The following is a 19,458-nucleotide window of genomic DNA, read 5'->3' as shown; positions in this document are numbered from 1 at the left end:
GTCCTGTTCTGTCAGGCCCCTTTTGCACTGGGAATGCCCTTTTTTTAGCCTCCACATTTCATCTTAATAACTTTTGATGATACGGCTTAGGTATCATCACCTCCAGGAATTCTTCTTGCCGAGTCAGGTGCAGTTCCCCTGTTCACCCATATAGCTTACCTTGGTTGATTTGTCTCTTCCCTGAGACTTTAGCCTCCTATGGGCCAGAGACCTGTTAGTTCTGCTTTCTTGTTACAGAGTTTGGAACATAGTAGACATTCAACAGTTAATGAATATATGAATAAATTTGATCTGTTTATGTTAAAAAAAAGTATCTCTAGGGTTTTATTTACATGTCCACTGCAAAAAATCCGAACAGTGCAGATATATATAAGAAGTCAATGCCTTCCATTACCCTATCTCAAACTCTCATGGGAGCTGTGATGAATAGTTTAATATTGGCAAAAAAAAAAGCACAAAATAGATTTTCCTTTTACTGTAGAATAAAAATGTCTACTATTTTGTTCTTATAGATCATCTCTTTTCCTTTAGGCAATGATAGTAAGAAATGCTAAAGATACAGCTCATACAAAAGCAGAACGGAATATTCTGGAGGAAGTAAAGCATCCCTTCATTGTGGATTTAATTTATGCCTTTCAGACTGGTGGAAAACTCTACCTCATCCTTGAGTATCTCAGCGGTCAGTACACACAGTTTGGTGTAATTATTTGCATTTGCTCCAGAAACTGGGTCAAAAGATTATTTTCCAATGGAAAAATGCTTTTTCCCAACGTGGTCAAATAGTTCTTAAAATTGACAAACACATTGACATAAGGAATTCAGATGTGACCAAATGTTTCTTTTTGCAGACAAATATGAAGGAAACTTTAAAGGTTTTAAGTTTTTACCTCATCTGTAAAATTTTATCTTAACCCCTTTGTAATCAATTACTTAACAAAATAACACCTAATTGCTACAGAGCCATCACATTGACTGCACTTGGGTAAGGTACTGTAAATAAACCATTAATGTGTTTCTTTCTAAACTGACATGGAAAACTTAGAATATTTAAGATATTTGGAATTGCGTCTTTAAACAGAAGAGTTTTTTTGGTTTAATGTAGCCTTACTGGTAGATTATGCAGTTTACATTGGAAGTCATCCAGATTTTCTAGGGCTTACCACCTCTTGGGAACTTGTTGCTCCCGATATCATTTGTAGATTTCAGATATCTATTTCCAGCAGACACACTTGAGTTTTCTGAAAAACAGAGATTTCACAATAGCCTGTAACATGGAACAGAAAGCTGCAGAGTTTAGTAAGTTTTTTGTGACTGTTGCCATTTCTTTCTTGTAACTTTATTTTGACATAATTTCAGATTTACACAAAAAAGTTGCAAGCATACTTCAAAGAATCCCCACATATCCTTTGCCTAGATCCCCTAAGTGTTGTCATCTTACCACAATTGTTTTGTTTCTTCCTTCTCTTTCTCTCCCTCTCTATGTATATATATGTATGTGTGTATATATTTGTATATACACACATGTATATATATGTATGTGTGTATATACTTGTATATACACACATGTATACAGGTATGTAATTTTTTCTAAACTGTTTCATGAGAATGTTGCATACATGATTTCCCTTTACCTCCAAATACTTCAGTGTATATTTTCTAAAACCAACAACAGTATCTTATATAACTATACTAAGATTATCAAAAATAGGAAATTAACATTGATAGAATAATATCTCTCCTTAGTTTTCTTTAGTCTGGAACAGTTCCTCAGTCTTTCTTTGTCTTTCATGACCTTGACATTTTTGAAGAGTATGGACCAGTTATTTGTAGAAAGCATCAATTTGGGCTTGTATGGTATTTCCTCAGGATTAGATTCAGGTTATGCATTTTTGGGAGGACCATCAAAGTGACATTGTGTCCTTCTCTGTGTATCGGATCAGGAGGTACATGACATTTTTATCTTTATCCCATTACTGTTGATGTTAACTTTGATCACATGTATAAGGTGGTGTCTGCCAGTTATTTCCCTGCTGAAGTTTTCCCTTTATAATAAGTATCTTGAGGAGATATTTAAATAATCTCAAAGTATCTCATCTCATCAAACTTTCACGTACAGTTTTAGCATCCATTGATTCTTGCCTGAAACAATTATCTATTATGGTTGCCAAGTGCTTTTTCTTATTGCATCATGCCTCCTTCATTTATTATTTGGCATTCTACTGTAACGAAGAACTTTGTCTTTTCTCCCATTTTAAAATGTTTTTATCTGTTCATTGATTTACATTATTGTGGACTCATGGATTCTGAGATTATTCAGTGGAATATAACTTTTTATTGTCATTATTTATTTTGATACTCAAATCATGGCATGCTTTTTATCACACTGCTGCCAGGTTCATCCAGTTTAAGAGTGCTGAAAATATGGAATATGGGTATTCACTCATTTGCAAGGGTGGTTTAATTATATACTAACATTTTTTACTTCAGGTTTGGAATCTATAAATATTTTGAAGTTTATAGACTTCAAAATATTTGGAATTCCAAAACTCATGTATTTTACATAAGAATAAGAGCACTGCTAAAAATAGAATCCTGGGGACTTAGTTTTAAGCCTATAATTTTTAGAATCTGTTTTTATTTTTAAGGGGCTGATGTTTTTTAACTATGGTTAAAGGAAACCACAAACCCTCTTATTGGAAATCAGTTAGAAAAAGATTGTTTTATTTCCAATGTCTTTTTATTTTCTTTACAGGAGGAGAATTATTTATGCAGTTGGAAAGAGAGGGAATATTTATGGAAGACACAGCCTGGTAAGTGGAATTTTTGTTTTTGCATCGATTCAGGTAATAATTTATGTAATTAAAAGCAAAGCCCTGTTCCCATTGTGGGCAGCCAAATGATTCAATAAATTGTTCTGGAGCCAGTCAGTCATTCAGGACTTCAAGGGGGAGAAGCAGCTTTGGGACTGGGCAGTTATTGGAGGTCACATCATTCCTTTGCCCCCAGGCCTTGGGTGGAACGCTCTTCACGCCAGTTCCTAACAGAACCATTCTCACTGGGGCTTTCTTTCCTTGAATTGGTAAGCTGTCTGCCTTGGCTTTGGGTGAGTGTGGTTTTCCAGTGAAACTTTATGTGTGGAACAATGGAAAGTATCAGAAACCATCTCTTTTTTTTAGACTTTCCAGTTCCCAAGGTGCAGTTAGGGAGGTGATAAACCTGCACACATCAGCTGTGGATTGATTCTATGGCCAGGATGGGACCTACACTCCTATTTCTTAAGATGGCATCTGCTTCAAATTAAAAATATACACATCCTTTTGTGAGATGACAGTATTGGGTAAAAATAAATCAGTTTATCCTACACATTAATTGAATAGAAAACACGTCAATGTTTTTCTACCTTAATTACCAAACTGCATTCCATTGTTTAATTTCAGGCCTTTTCTAACACAGAAGCTGCATTTAAGAGCCTTAGGGATGAAGTTACCTTTTTTGGAGGAGGCTCTCTGAGCCATGTTGGAGGCTGTGTTTGTGGTCCTGCTGGCTGTGAAACTGCCTCAGTCCTCTAGGACACACCCTCTCCATCCTGGAGTAATCTGCAGGATTGCAACATTGTTATGCAGCCAGTATTGCAGTGCCTTGTGCTTTTCGAATCCAGACAGGGTTGACTCAGCCCTTTATTCTTTTGAGGTAGATAAATTTGAGTGTCACACAGTTTATAGTTGTGGGCTGGCTGGCAAGAGGGCGGGCAGATACTGTGGGGATGAGCTGTATATAAATATGCAGCTGTATTAAGTAAGGGATGAGTGGGTTTCTAAGGGTCAGGTTATAAGGTATCTTCAAACTAACAGTTGATCTCTGAGAATAACAAAGTTCCTATTTCCTACGGGATTTTAAAATTGGGAGTGGGTGGGAGAAATTTGCTTTGGTCGTGATGACTATTGGCCCAGTTACTACACAGACAGAACAAAACATGACCAGTGACAGTTTGGCATATTCTGGACTTCTTTGCAATTTTAGCAGCATGTTCTAATGCTGAAATAAAACATTTTATAGTTTTGCTAAATAAGTGAAACATAAATGTCTCCATGCCTTTTGGCAGCATCCTATGCCATCTCTTTCCACCATACCCACCCCTACCCCCACGAATTTGGCCTTTGGTGCATGTTTATTTCTTTCAAGGAATTTTACTCCATACATAAACTGCTTTGAGTAGATTACTCTTTAATTTTATTAAATCACTTTTGTTTCCAGCTTTTACTTGGCAGAAATCTCCATGGCTTTGGGGCATTTACATCAAAAGGGGATCATCTACAGAGACCTGAAGCCGGAGAATATCATGCTTAATCACCAAGGTGGAGATATACCGTAAACAATTCTGTAGTAAATAATCATCTTAAAATCCTCCCACACAGGTCATGATCATTTTCAAACCCCCATATTCATGTATTTACTATTAGACATTTCTCCCTCAGAATTTATGGCATCATGATACTTGCTGAGATTTAAGTATTTAGGTACTTAGGGTTGATGAGATTAGAGGGAGTTGAGAATAACTGGCCACTCACTTGCCTTTTCTGGTTGAATCATTACTCTTTATAGCTTGTCATTCCTTTGAAATCCTTACATAAAATGTGGTGAGCCAAAAGCCAGTCCAAACACTGATTTTGGTTTTTTCCTTAAATTGGAAAGTGAATCTTAAGTTTATAAATTGAGTTTTCTTTAATGATGAAAATACATAAATATTAGAAGCAATGCTTTTTATGATAAATTTTATTAATGCTGTAAAAAAGGAAAGGATTAGAATTGAACCAAAATATTTGATGTAGCCTTAGAAATAAATATTTAGTGGGCATCAGTTTACTCTTGCTGTTTGTTTGTGACAACAAACATAAAAATCAGACAGACTAATATTCTATATAGCTATAGGTACAGTGAAGTGAGCCTTGATTACAACTGCATGCTGCCACAGACAGTTGAATTTATGCGAGAGTAATCTGGGCTGAGTAGACTTGGCAGTTCACTCACATCCCAAAGGAGCAACCAGCCAACTAGGTATGTGGGGAGCTGGTAGCTGCTGCTGATCCTTAGATGTCTACAAAAAGATGCACGAGGTAGTTAATGGTTTTAAATTCTTAGACAGAAAATGGTGTATGGACAACTGATGTCGGTATAAATGTTTCAAATTGTGCTTTTTCTTTTCCTTTTTATTTTTTTAGGAGAAATGCTATACTTAACCAAGCACATCATGGGAATCTATGTATCTCCCACCCTCTCAGTTCTGCCGACTTCCCCCAAACGTGGATTCTGATTCTGAATTCTAAGGCAGAGGATAGAATAGGGAAGTGACTAGTCAACTTCTTTGATCCATAACCTTGAGTATGTGAGGTGGTTCTGTGAAAATAAAGGTCATAGTTCTTCTTGTTTGTCAGAGTGAAGTACACATTTACATTGGAATCAATAGGCCATTGCCTTTTCTTTTCTCTGAAATAAACCTGGAATAATAGGGTCCCTGGAGTTGTTGAACCACTGGATGTCTAATGACACTTCAGTAAAGCTAAACTTGAACTGAAATGTTCTTTGTGTAAGGCGGTGAGTTTTTCACTTTCTGGATCAGAGATGATGGTCCCATGCCATGTAGCAATTTCATTTCTTTTTCCAACTGGTAGCAATTGACAGAATAAGCTAACTTGTTATAGTGAGTTTCTGAGACTATTTTAAGAACTATCAAGCCATAGTTCACTGTGATAAAAGCTATATATTTGAAGTACAGCATCACACCTTAGTTTAAAAGGTGCAGAATATCTTTATTAGGGTCTGTGTACTTAAACCAGACTTCATCAAGTTTTCCCAGGATTTGCTTTCTCAGGATGGTAGAGGATTCTAAGTATAGGTAAAGCTAGAGCCTTAGACAAGCTGTTTCACTTTTTTCCTCTATCTTTACTTTCCCTATACTAGATATATTATATCATTGGCAAAAGATGACTCTGCCCTAGCCTTAAAGAGTTAGCATCCCATTTTATGGATGGCACCTTACTAGTTGTTGATATCTTCAAAAAAAATTTTAAGGCAGAAAAAGTAACTGGAAGGATAGATTGTTGTCTTTTATGATACGTAAAAACACTGCACATACTTAGATTTCTCATAATAACCATGCTATAATCTTTCATTGTAGGTCATGTGAAACTAACAGACTTTGGACTATGCAAAGAATCTATTCATGATGGAACAGTCACACATACATTTTGTGGAACAATAGAATACATGTGAGCTGCATGTTGAAAGAAATGTAACTGGTTTGGGGGTAATAGCTAACTTTTACCTGGTTTAAGTAATAGTGTACTAAATTTATTCTGTAGCATCATTTGGCTGCATATATTATTTTTAAAATTCTAATTCAGGTGATATGTGAATGGGTGAATTTTTTAGGTGTGTTATTTTTCTCATTGTAGGGCCCCTGAAATCTTGATGAGAAGTGGCCACAATCGTGCTGTGGATTGGTGGAGTTTGGGAGCATTAATGTATGACATGCTGACTGGAGCAGTAGGTGCACAGTTAAAAGCTGCATGTATTATGGTCTGTGCTGAGTAGTTATTAAATCACTATAGCAAGAGACCTTTCCTGTGGTTTTTGAAAATGTTACCAATGGAGTTATTTTCAAAAACTTAGCACTAATAATACTTTATTAGTGGTAGTATAGGCCCCCAGTACTTTTTAAAACATTTTCATTTAAATGATCTATGTCATGGCAGTCCTGTGAAATAGTTGCAAAATAGATACTGTCCTTATTTTATAAATGGAGAAAGTGAAGCATAAAATCACATGGCTCACCATTATCACACAAAGTTGATGGTAGGAACCTAGTTCCTTCCAGGACATTGCTATTTCTCGTCCTGCTGCATAAAAACTAGAGGTCTTTAGCAATCAGCCCATATCACAGCATACATTTCTGATCTCTATGTATAACTAATTCAGGAAATGGATAATTCTGTTATTTAAAATTTGGTTATTTTATATGCTAATTTTTCTCACTCTCTTCTACTCTCAGCCCCCGTTCACTGGGGAGAATAGAAAGAAAACAATTGACAAAATCCTCAAATGTAAACTCAATTTGCCTCCCTACCTCACACAAGAAGCCAGAGATCTGCTTAAAAAGGTAGGGTTCTTAAATAGGCACTGACACCGTAAGCCTCAACTTAACTAGGATTTAAATGGATAGACGTGAACATACATTTTGAATAAAGAATCTTACACAGATATTGAACAAAAAAGCCTACAATTGTTTGCAGGCAAAGCATAAATTTGTTTGTTTGCAGATTTTTCTTTTTTTTTTTACTCCCAAACAGTATTTAGTAGTAATTAATGTCATATTTTCTCAAGGCAAAATGGATAAGAAAATTCTGTAAAGAAAAAATGATTGATCTGACTTAAGTAATATTCATCAATGTTTTTTTCTCCCTAAAGCTGCTGAAAAGAAATGCTGCTTCTCGTCTTGGAGCTGGTCCTGGGGACGCTGGAGAAGTTCAAGTAGGGATTGGCATGTTTGGTGGTTTGAGGGGAAGATAATGCTAATTTTATGTATTTGTGAAGGTTGTATGTAGTTGCTTTTAAGTATAGCTTATTTTGTGATTGGTAACTTCAGATAGGCAGTTAATTTGTCAGTCCAGTGAAGTCTTTTCTTCCTGCTGTTTTTTTCTAGGCTCATCCATTCTTCAGACATATTAATTGGGAAGAACTGCTGGCTCGGAAGGTGGAGCCCCCCTTTAAACCTCTGTTGGTATGTATACACGAAAGCCTAAACTTGAGGGACCTGGTACTTTTTTAGAATAAGAAAATCTCAGAGCAGTCAGAAATACTGTATTTATTAACAGTTCAAAAAACTTTGATCTATCCTCTCTTCTCTTCAGAATCTTTATTCTGTACAGCCTTTTCAAGAACTACTGCCAGCAGCAATGACTGTATTAACTATTTTTAAGTTGGTTGCCCAAGACAATTAAATATTTCAAGTAGTTGGAACTTGTGTTTGCTTTGCTTTGTTTTGTCTAGTTCAACCCTATTTTTTTGTGTGTGAGGAAGATTGGCCCTGAGCTAACATCATGCCAATCTTCTTTTTGCTTGAGGAAGATTGTTGCTGAGCTAACATCTGTGTCAGTCTTCCTTTATTTTTTGTACGTGGGATGCCGCCATAGCATGGCTTGATGAGTGGTGTGTAGGTACATGCCCTGGATCTGAACCTGCAAATCCTAGGTTGCCAAAGTAGAGTGCCCGAATTTAACCACTACATCACTGGGCCAGCCCCAATTCAACCCTATTTTAAATTTGATTTTCTGGAAATTTTCTTCTTCAAAATACAGAATGTATATGTATTAGTTTGCTAGGGTTTCTGTAACAAAGTACCACAAACTAGGTGGCTTAGCACAAATTTATTATGTCATGGTTCTGGAGGCTAGAAGTCTGAGATCAAGATGTTGCCAGGGTTGGTTGCTTCTGAAGGCTGTGAGAAACACTTTGTTCCATGCCCCTCTCTTAGCTTCTGGTGGTTTGCTGGCAATCTTTGGTATTCCTTGGCTCTGTAGGCACCTCACCCAATCTCTGCCTTCATGTTCACATGACATTCTCCTTGTGTGCAGGTCTGTGTCTGAATTTTCCCTTTTTATAAGGACACCAGTCATATTGGATTAGGATCCCTCCCTACTCCAGTTTGATGTTGTATATTTTGATCAGGAGACATAATGTGTATTTGTATATCTTTTAGTGATGTTAGTGGTCATTGATCATTGCTGTATATTTTTTTTTTTTTTTTAAGATTTTATTTTTCTCCTTTTTCTCCCCAAAGCCCCCCGGTACATAGTTGTATATTTCGTTGTGGGTCCTTCTAGTTGTGGCATGTGGGACGCTGCCTCAGCATGGTCTGATGAGCAGTGCCATGTCCACGCCCAGGATTCGAACCAACGAAACACTGAGTCGCCTGCAGCGGAGCGCGTGAACTTAACCACTCGGCCACGGGGCCAGCCCCCATTGCTGTATATTTTGATCAGGAGACAATGTATATTTGTATATCTTTTAGGGATGTTAGTGGTCATTGATCATTGCCTACATCAGTGGTTCTCAGGCAGGGTTGATTTGGCAATATCTGGAGACAAGTTGTCACAACTTAGGGAGGGGCGCTACTGATACTTAGGGGTGAGTAGAAGCCGGGGAAGCTGCTAAACATCCTCTAATGCATAAGCCAGCCCCTTAGAACAAGAATTATCAGCCCCAAAACGTCAATAGTGCAGACGTTGAGAAACTCTGTCCTAGGTCCAGGATTTCATTAGGACTTTGCAAAATTGTCTTATTCTAATACTTTTATTCATTCTTTATTAGCTGGAATTCTCCCATAAAGAGAAACTCTTAGGTTAGTTGTTTGGTTACCTGAGGTACAGTTCATTCAGGAAAGGCAGGGTAAATGTTTGTTTCTGTCCCAGTTTTCAAAATAATGAATTAGTTCCCTAGCATCTTCCAAAAATTGACCAATGAATTGTGTGCTTTTTTTCTTTAGTATAATTGAGCTCGTCTTTGAGCATACTTGTGTTTCAGTCTATTGTCGTTATTTTTATTGATGTTCAGTTTTCCCATCTTTGGATACTGGCTGGTGCTTCATGTTGGTTCCTGAGTTCTTTGGACATGACCACATAGTCTGATGTTCCAGAGAGAAGGAATTAAAGAAATAGATCTGGTGGTTAGATTTAGATGATAATATTCTTTCTCATGCAGAGTAGAATAATAGAATATTATTTTTGCTCCTTGAGAAATCTAAAGAAATGAAATAAGCTATGGGAAGAAATTTTAACTAGCGCATCTTACAAAAGTGTTTTGTATTTAAACCGCTTCAGTAGTTTTTCAGATTTATTACAAACCTGCAGTGGCCAGGTAAACAAATTATCTCTAAGAAGGGACTTAGCCAGTGGACTAGGCACACTGAAGCTTTGTGAGAGGGAAAGATTGATATTCAGATTTTTATTAGGAATAACTGTGTACTAAAATCTATTTTAATAGATGTTTAAAATTTGATGTTTGTTACTTTCCAAATGTATTTATTCTTTAGTCTGTGCCTAAGACAATTCTGATGTTTTATTGTAGTCAAACCGTGTGAAAAAAACTCTTTATCTAGTTCCTTCTCCAATGTATGTAATGCATTTGATTGATAAATATAATATAGACTATTCATTGTTTGCTAATCATTTTGTTTTTTTTATAAAGCAATCTGAAGAGGATGTGAGTCAGTTTGATTCAAAGTTTACACGTCAGACACCTGTTGACAGCCCAGATGACTCAACTCTCAGTGAAAGTGCCAACCAGGTCTTTCTGGTAAGTGAAAGAATTTCCATGTAGCCATGGGAAATGCATGTATGAGGATGGGCCCTTTTCATTGGAAAGCCATTTTCAATGAGAAAATTCAATTTGCTTGCTTTGCAGTTCATGTTAGATAATCTGGGGTGCTATTTTTTTTTTTAAGTTATCCCCTTATAACTTTATCAGTAAGTTAGCAAATTGATTCTCATAATCTAACATTCCATTTTAGCAATTAGAGTATGAGTGTGTGATTCATTTTTTGGATGGGCCACTGACTTAAAATGATGTTTGGCTTAGCATCTCAACATAAAGCTACATAGCCATAGCAGTAGGAGGAGAGCTATTTTAACTATTTTATTCCTGAAACAGCTACAGAGTTTTGGCACTCTTAACATAAGTCTGTAGGCAATTTTTAACCTGTTAATTATGAATATTTGACATCAAAATATATTGGTTCATATGCAATGGTAAATAAATTAATCCTCATTGTGGAAGTATCTGTATTGATTTATGCCTTGTCTCCTCAGGTAGAAGAGCAAAGCTTTTAGATTTTGATCAACAAAATGATAAATTTCTATCTGATGACCATCATTGCATATTATTTTGCCTAAGTATCTTATATGCTTATGTTTATTTTCTTACTGTACTTATATGTCACATGAACGTCTGTCTTATTTTGTATCCTTTGTCATTTGTCATTATCCTTTGTCACTTCTTTTTTGGCTGCTTCTAGGGAGAATGGACTACGGGGAAAATTATTACTTGGAAGTTTGGGCTTTTTTCCCCCTATTTGTTTCTGAGTTCACTGAGTTTGTCATTAACTTAATTCTCAAGCATTTTTTTTATACTGCTCACAGTATAACACACAGTAGTATTATATCTTTTGGAGAGGGTAAGTTCTAAAGTTAGCATAGAATGCAAAAATTGTGTGGTCAAAATTAGGCAGGCTGGCCCTGTGGCCAAGTGGTTAACTTCAAGCGCTCAGCTGTGGTGGCCCTTTCGCTGGTTCGGATCCTGGGTGTGGACATGGCACCGCTCATCAAGCCGTGCTGAGGTGGTGTCCCACATGCTACAGCTAGAAGACCCACAACTAAGAATATACAACTATGTACCAGGGGGCTTTGGGGAGAAAAAGGAAAAAAATAAAAGCTTAAAAAAAAAATGCTGGCAGAATTAAAAAACAAACTCGCCATACTACAGTATGGTTTTGAGTAAACACTATTGAATAGTAATAATTCTATTAATGTTTGGCTATATCATTATGTAATAATAGAGCATATGTACAAATTATAATTTTACAGTATTTTTAATTACATAAGAGATGAAAGATGAATGCATGTTAAGTTTATGTCTACATGATGCAAAGTCAGTGTATTCCCCTTAGTAAAATCTCTCGTGTTCAGTTAGGGAAGTAGGCATGATTCATTTTAATTCTGGCATTGTGTTCTTTTTTTCTCTTAGAATGTGGAATTTTGTTTTCTACTGATGTGGAATTTGTATCTTTGATTTAACATAGAGACCTTTTCCTCGGGCATTGTAGAGTTTCAACTAGTTTGACAATTTTCCCCCCATAAAAAGCAGTCTAGAAACGTCTTACCTACCTATAAAGAAATCCAGACTTGTGGTGGCAACAGTTATATAGCTAAGCTTTCATTGCCATTTAAAGTATTGTTGAACTTTTCATAATAAATTGGCTAACTAATGAAACAAGAGCAATTCATTTCTTAGGTTGTAGCCAGAATTCTGTATATAAAATGGATGTCTTTAAAAATTAATAAAATAGATCCCATTTACTTGGAGATTGTGGTTGTAGCAACTTCAGTTCAATAAATAAATTCCTATCACAGAATTAAGGAAATTCAAAGATGATTAAGGCACAGCCTGGTCTTCTTGGTATGTACAGCTTTAGCCCATGAGAACTTGTGGGGAAATGACCTCTGATGTCCACGTGTAGCTGTCACAAAGTGTATTCTCTACAGAATTGCGCCTCACTCTTTAGGACTTCACCCAGAGCCTTATTGAGTTTTTTTCTGTAACTCATACTGCCTACTCATAGTGACTAGAATAATAAATAGAAAGGAAGATGGGTGGAGGACTGATTTTTAAAGGGATGAACATTGACAGCAAGAGAAATGACAGCTGATGAAATAGCAAGATCCAAGAAAGAACTAAAGCTAACAAAACTGCATTATTGCCTATTACAAGTGAGGTTTTTCACAGTGCTGACCCTTATTCATCAAGAAAATATAAATCTGTCCAATCATTGGTGTAAAATCAGAAAGATCACACGTACCAAGTCAGAGAATTCTATTTTTACTTTGGCATAATAATCAGAAACTGTTTGTGGGGGTGATAGTGTTAGTTGCTAATATGCATGTGGCTAGAAACAGTCGAATTTTCTTTATATTTATCTTGGTATTTAACATTTTAATGTGGAGCCTACATTTTCTGTTTTGTTCTACTCCTTTCAATAGAGTGGAATTTTGTTTGCTGGCATATGGGCCTCAAGAGAATTCTGCTTTCTTGAGGTCTGTGCCTCAAGAAATGGCTGGAAGAAGTTAACATATGAAATGAGATTGAGGAGATGGGAGAGTATACAGATCAGTGATTTTAGGTGTGCATTGTTGTGTTGGTGTGTCAGAAACTGAACAACCACATTTTCTTGATGTGTGACAAAATGCCATTCTGTAGTCCACTGTTAACTGTCTTTCAGGGTTTTACATATGTGGCTCCATCTGTACTTGAAAGTGTAAAAGAAAAGTTTTCCTTTGAACCAAAAATCCGATCACCTCGAAGATTTATTGGCAGCCCACGAACACCTGTCAGGTATTCAGATTTTGTTATTCTGACTTTTTTTTTTTTAAAACCTAGAAGAGCATTGCTTAACAAATTTATGCCAAGTTACATAAATGAAAGATCTGTCATATTCTCTTTGATTGAGACAAGCACAGCATCTACACCTTCTTATCCTTCAAGTGACTAGTCTGTGCGTAATCTATGATAATGTGCTATATAGTTTACCTTCCCTTCTGAAGGTAAGCTACTGCACTGGCAAGTGTCCTCTTTACCCATTCTTTCAACAATTATCATGTACCAGGGGCTCTGCTGCATGCTGAGGACACATGATTAGCAGAGGAATTGTCCTTGTCCTGATGAAGCTTACAATTTAGTGAGAGCGAGTCACAATAAACAAAGAAGGAAATAGAAAAAATGTAATTACAAGTAGTGCCAAGTGCTACATAAAAAAAAAAAAGTGTGATGGTAGAGAGCAAAGTATAACGAGGGGGCTCCTGTTGATGGTGGTCAGAGAAAGGCCTCAGTGGTGAAGTAACATCTAAGAATGAAGAGAAAGAGCCAGCTATACAAAACACAGAAGTACAAGGGTGTTACAGGTAGAACAGCAGCTGCAAAAGCCCTAAGGAAGGTTTCTTGGAAATGAAAGGGAGATCAACGTTCCTGAAGTGTGGTGAGTGAGGAAGAAAATGGCAAAAGTTTGGAGGAGTACTTTGCAGTGGGAAACTGTTTTAAGTGTGGGAGTGAAATGATTGAAAAAGAAAAGTATCATTGAGGGTTTTATGGGGGCAAGTATAGAGGTTAAGAGACCAGTTAGGAAGCTCCCGCAATCAGTCTAGGGGAGAGATGGCTCAACTTTTGCCTTTGTGCTAATCCACACAAAAATAAAATTAAATGAAAATAAATGTCATATTACCACACTCCCTTTAAAGGTAAGGAAAATATTTCTTGTTGAGATAATCCTTGAGACAAATGAATGATAGCTCTTCCTTGTCTTAAAGCCCAGTCAAATTTTCTCCTGGGGATTTCTGGGGAAGAGGTGCTTCAGCCAGCACGGCAAATCCTCAGACGCCTGTGGAATTCCCAATGGAAACAAGTGGAATAGAGCAGATGGATGTGACAATGAGTGGAGAAGCTTCAGCACCACTTCCAATACGACAGCCGAACTCCGGGCCGTACAAAAAACAGGCTTTTCCCATGATCTCCAAAAGACCAGAGCACCTGCGTATGAATCTATGACAGAGCAATGCTTTTAATGAATTTAAGGCAAAAAAGGTGGGGAGGGGATGTGTGAGCATCCTGCAAGGTGAAACAAGAAGACTCAAAATGACAGTCTCAAAGAGTCAGTGTCATTACATAGAACACTTTGGACCGAGGAAAAATAAACATGGATTTTTAAAAATCAATCAATGGTGCAAAAAAAAAACTTAAGCAAAATAGTATTGCGAACTCTTAGGCACATCAATTAATTGATTCCTAGCGACATCTTCTCAACCTTATCAAGGATTTTCATGTTGATGGCTCGAAACTGACAGTATTAAGGGTAGGATGTTGCTTCTGAATCACTGTTGAGTTCTGATTGCGTCAAAGAAGGGTTATCCTTTCATTAGGCAAAGTATGAAACTGCCTGTAATACTTGCAACTAAGGACAGATAAGCATGCAAGCTTGGTCAAACTTTTTCCAGCAACGTGGAATCAAAGACAAAAGAAACTTAATTGATGTTTTACGTGCAAACAACCTGAATCTTTTTTTTATATAAATATATATTTTTCAAATAGATTTTTGATTCAGCTCATTATGGAAAACATCCCAAACTTTAAAATGCGAAATTATTGGTTGGTGTGAAGAAAGCCAGACAGCTTCTGTTTCTTCTCTTGGTGAAATAATAAAAATGCAAATGAATCATTGTTAACCACAGCTGTGGCTCGTTGAGGGATTGGGGTGGGCCTGGGAGTTTATTTTCAGTAACCCAGCTGCAATACCTGTCTGTAATACTAGAAAAAAAAATGAATCTGTTTAATCATTTCTACTTGCAGTTACTGCTATGTGCTAAGCTTAACTGGAAGCCTTGGAATGGGCATAAGTTGTATGTCCTACATTTCATCTTTGTCCTGGGCCTGCATTGCACTGGAAAAATATTACCACCTGTTTTTATACCAGTATTTGGTTCAAGATGCCAAATGTGTTCAGCCCATGGTTGAAGAAGGACGGAAGAGAGTCAGGATAAAATGCATACTGAGGGCGGCAAAGTGAGGGAGATAGGGAGATCCAGGGGAAGAGGGTGTTGCTACAGTTTACTCTCTCTCTCATCTCTTTACAGCAAATTGGTAAGGTTTTAAGTTTTGCTTCTTTTTACTGTTTTTGCTGTCTACCTTCCTTACATTTTTTTCCTTAACAGTTTTAAAAGGAAAAAAGGTATTTTTTTCCTCCTATACTGGGGCTATATTTTTTGATTGTAAAAATATTTGATGGCCTTTTGATGAATGTCTTCCACAGTGAATACGAAAACTTAGTGGCTTAATTTAGGAAACATGTTAACAAGACACTATGTTTTTGAAATTGTAACAAAATCTACATAAGTGATTTACAGGTACAAAGAATAAAAATAAAGGTAACTTTACCTTTCTTAAATACTTCCTGCCTTAAAGAGAGCATTTCCATGACTTTAGCTGGTGAAAGGGTTTAATATCTGCAGAGCTTTATAAAAATATATTTCAGTGCATACTGGTATAATAGATGATCATGCAGTTGCAGTTGAGTCTTATCACTTATTTTTGTTTGTCTTTTATAATGTCTTCAGTCTGAGTGTGCAAAGGCAGTTTGTAATATTTTGCAACCCTACAATTTTTTTAAATAGATGCTGCTTGCTATGTTCTCCAAACCTTTTGAGCCATAGGATCCAAGCCATAAAATTCTTTATGCATGTTGAATTCAGTCAGAAAAGAGCAAAGCTTTGCTTATTTAAATAGCAAGTCAAGTAAGATGAGATGAAATCCTATGACATTAAGCAAAATAGAACCATGAAAAATGATTGGAAATATACCTTTTCAATTGTGGCAATAAATGAAAGATTTAGTAACAGTTCATCTTTGGACAGAAGGCCTTTTTTTAAAAAAAAAAATCACTCCCTCTAGACTCCCCTCCTCCCTTATTGCAGCAGCCTACTGAGAAACTTTATAACTATAGCTAGTAAATTAGAAGCTACAATAATAAGGGCAGAAATTGTACTTAAAGTGCAGATCTTTCTTCTCCGACAGTTTATGATGTCTCAGAAAACAGAACCCAAAAAGCTATGGTGATACGTACAGGCTTTATTTCACACTGTCAGTGGCTTGTGCTACTCTGATACTTGTTTTCAAATGTGTTTACTAACTGTAGTGTTGACTGCCTGACCAAATTCCAGTGGAATTTTACACCAAAATATCCCTCCTCGGTCCTATTTGCTAGTAACATTTGCACTGTGATTGGCTGGCTATTAACCACCCCATAGTTAAACCATTTTCATAATTAGTACTGCCAGCAATAGTGGCAAACACTGCAACTTTTCTGCATAAAAAGCATTAATTGCACACCTACCATCCACACAAATACAGTTTTTCAAACTTAACATTAAGTGAAATTAATTTCCTATGCTGTGGCAAGTTATTGAGAAATTACATTTCATAAATGGATATCCCTACTATGACTGTGAAAACATGTCAGGTGCCACTTTAGTGTCACAGACAGAAAGCACACACCTATGCAATATGGCTTACCCTATATTTATTTGTAAAAATCCAAGTATTGTTTAAAAATATATGATATCAATATTACTAGTCTTGAGTTTTTAAGAGGGTTCTTTATGATTATTCCAGGTAAGTGTATAAAAGAGATTAAGTGCTTTTCTTTCATCATTTGATTATTTTCTTTAAAATCAGCTATTACAGGATATTTTTTTATTTTATACATGCTGTTTTTTAATTAAAATATAATCACTGATAACTGAAGTTTACTAATTTTGATTTTATAAGGTTTGTAGCATTACAGAATAAACTGGATTTATAAATGAGCTGTGATTAACAATGTAAAGTATTAATTATTGAACTTGAACCAGATTTTTAGGAAAATTATATTATTTCTTTTTCCCCTTTATGGTCTTAACTAATTTGAATCCTTGAAGAAGGATTTTTCCATACAATTTTTTGAGATGGAAGATAATTGGGGGGAAAGAATGCATGTATGATACTCCATAAATTCAACATTCTTTAAGTAATAAATGATTATAAACAAGATGCATCTTCCATAGTATTAATATACTGAGCCTTGGATTTTATATTTAATGTAGGACCTAAAAATTCTGGTTACTCAGTTAAGTTGTATGGTTCCTAGCTTATAAGGGCTAGATCTAAGATTATTCCTGTGAGAAATGTTGAATTTATGAAGACTGGGTTTTGAGGCTTTGAAAATGCCTCACATAAAAACATCAATGTCCAAACATCTACCTTTTTTCATAGGAGTAGACACTACCAAGCTGGACAAAAGTATTGGTCACACCATGACCTGTGGTCTGTTGATGATTGATATAAAACTTTTCTTGTGTGATTCTTAATTTACCACTACAGCACAAGTATTACCTCAGTGGATTATCTGAAGTAACATCTGAAAGATGGGTTCATCTGTGTTTGCTCTTAAAACTATTATTTTTTTCCTATCTCAAGTTGGCTTTGCATTTATCAGAGTAAATAAATTCTTCAGCTGCCTTATTAGGAGTGCTATGAGGGTAACACCTTTTCTGCTTTTCATCTTGTATTTAGTTTACTGTACTAAGTATTTGATTTCAGATTCAATGAATGTAAATAGAAATTAAATACAAATTTGAATGAACATAAAATAGAGGTGATTTTTTTTATTCTCCTAAGATAGGAAGAAAAAACTATCAGGTGCACAAACGGTTTCAATAATTTTTTTCATTAATATGCCAGATGTGTTCAGGTTCTCATATTTAATAAACTACTTACATATGTGAGGAATGACAGTTGTAAAACTGTTTTTGCTGAGAAATGGAAGCTACTTAAATATATAACAGTTTTAGTACTGACTTTATATATTAGATGTTACCCATCTGTGATTTCTAAGTTCTGTCAAATAGAATTGAATTGGTTGCTTAAAAAAAATTCGGGCTGGCCCCGTGGCGCAGCGGTTAAGTGCGCACGTTCCGTTTCTCGGCGGCCTGGGGTTTGCTGGTCCAGATCCCAGGTGCAGACATGGCACTGCTTGGCAAAAGCCATGCTGTGGTAGGCACCCCATGTATAAAGTAGAGGAAGATGGGCGTCGATGTTAGCTCAGGGCCTGTCTTCCTCAGCAAAAAGAGAAGGATTGGCAGTAGTTAGCTCAGGGCTAATCTTCCTCAAAAAAAAAAGAAAAAGAGAAAAAAAGTTCACGTGAAAAGTTATGTGAAAGCTAGCTTCATGTAAAAACATGGGGAAGACTTTCTTGTGCTAAAAATCAACAGTTTGTTCAGCCACACAGCCACACTTGTCAACTACATTTGATTATTTGGTGTGTATGCACAAAATAACGTAGTGCACAAATCTGTTTTTAACTAATGTCGCAATATATCTAGTGTAGTTGGGTGTTTTATATAAGCCACTTTTTATGAGGTCATTCTATCCTGTTTGCCAATGTGATTTCTCTATAGAAGTTCTCAAACTGACTTTTTTGTAAAATAGTACCGACTCAGTACAGATAAAACAATCTTTCAGAGGGTGTGATCTGAATTCACAGAATAAATGGGATTTTGAATCCCTGTTCCCCTGTTTTTGAGGTGAAGGAATAGAAGTAGAAAAATCCTTCCAGTTCATCAGTGCTATTAATGGATGGCATAGCTCTCCTATTACATTTTCCCCCTTTTAAATTCATATGTGAAGTGTTTTCTTGTTCATTAAAAAAACCCCAAAAACCCCACTGTCCACTATGGACCTCCTTTGTTATTAAATCATATTAAGAAACAAAGTGGGGGCAGGCCGGGTTGCCAAGTGGTTCGCGCACTCTGCTTCTGTGGCCCAGGGTTTTGCTGGTTCGGATCCTGGGCGTGGACATGGCACCACTCATCAGGCCATGCTGAGGGGCATCCCACATAGCACAACCAGAAGGACCTACAACTAGAATATACAACTATATACTCAGGGACTTTGGGGAGAAAAAGCAGAAGAATAAAAAAAAGATTGGCAGATTGGCAACAGTTGTTAGCTCAGGTGCTAATGTGACCAAAAGAAAGCTATCCATATAGCCATAGGGTAAGCAGCTATTGTAATAAGGCTGAAGTAATCACGTAGTAAGATGCCATTCTT

General features: G+C 36.4%; 1 protein-coding gene across 6 annotated transcripts in view; it reads left to right on the top strand.

The window, feature by feature from the left end:
* Nucleotides 1–17,999, top strand: part of RPS6KB1 (ribosomal protein S6 kinase B1) — a 44,566-nt gene extending 26,567 nt beyond the window's left edge. For 3 of the 6 annotated variants that reach the window (XM_046675379.1, XM_046675380.1, XM_046675382.1), the window contains 11 exons: nucleotides 532–679; nucleotides 2,753–2,810; nucleotides 4,255–4,355; nucleotides 6,176–6,266; nucleotides 6,453–6,543; nucleotides 7,049–7,156; nucleotides 7,465–7,527; nucleotides 7,700–7,777; nucleotides 10,243–10,350; nucleotides 13,049–13,161; nucleotides 14,130–17,999. In XM_046675379.1, the coding sequence (XP_046531335.1) occupies nucleotides 532–679; nucleotides 2,753–2,810; nucleotides 4,255–4,355; nucleotides 6,176–6,266; nucleotides 6,453–6,543; nucleotides 7,049–7,156; nucleotides 7,465–7,527; nucleotides 7,700–7,777; nucleotides 10,243–10,350; nucleotides 13,049–13,161; nucleotides 14,130–14,367 (1,197 nt within the window). In that variant the 3' untranslated portion in view covers nucleotides 14,368–17,999. The other 3 variants (XR_006890593.1, XM_046675383.1, XM_046675381.1) reach the window with 3 other exon arrangements.
* The last annotated feature ends 1,459 nt before the right edge of the window (nucleotides 18,000–19,458 follow it).

Source organism: Equus quagga, chromosome 11 (assembly GCF_021613505.1).
Source record: "Equus quagga isolate Etosha38 chromosome 11, UCLA_HA_Equagga_1.0, whole genome shotgun sequence".
NCBI classification, from domain to species: Eukaryota; Metazoa; Chordata; class Mammalia; order Perissodactyla; family Equidae; genus Equus; species Equus quagga.
Note: the sequence above shows the minus strand (reverse complement) of the source record. Positions and strands in the feature narration are given on the sequence as shown.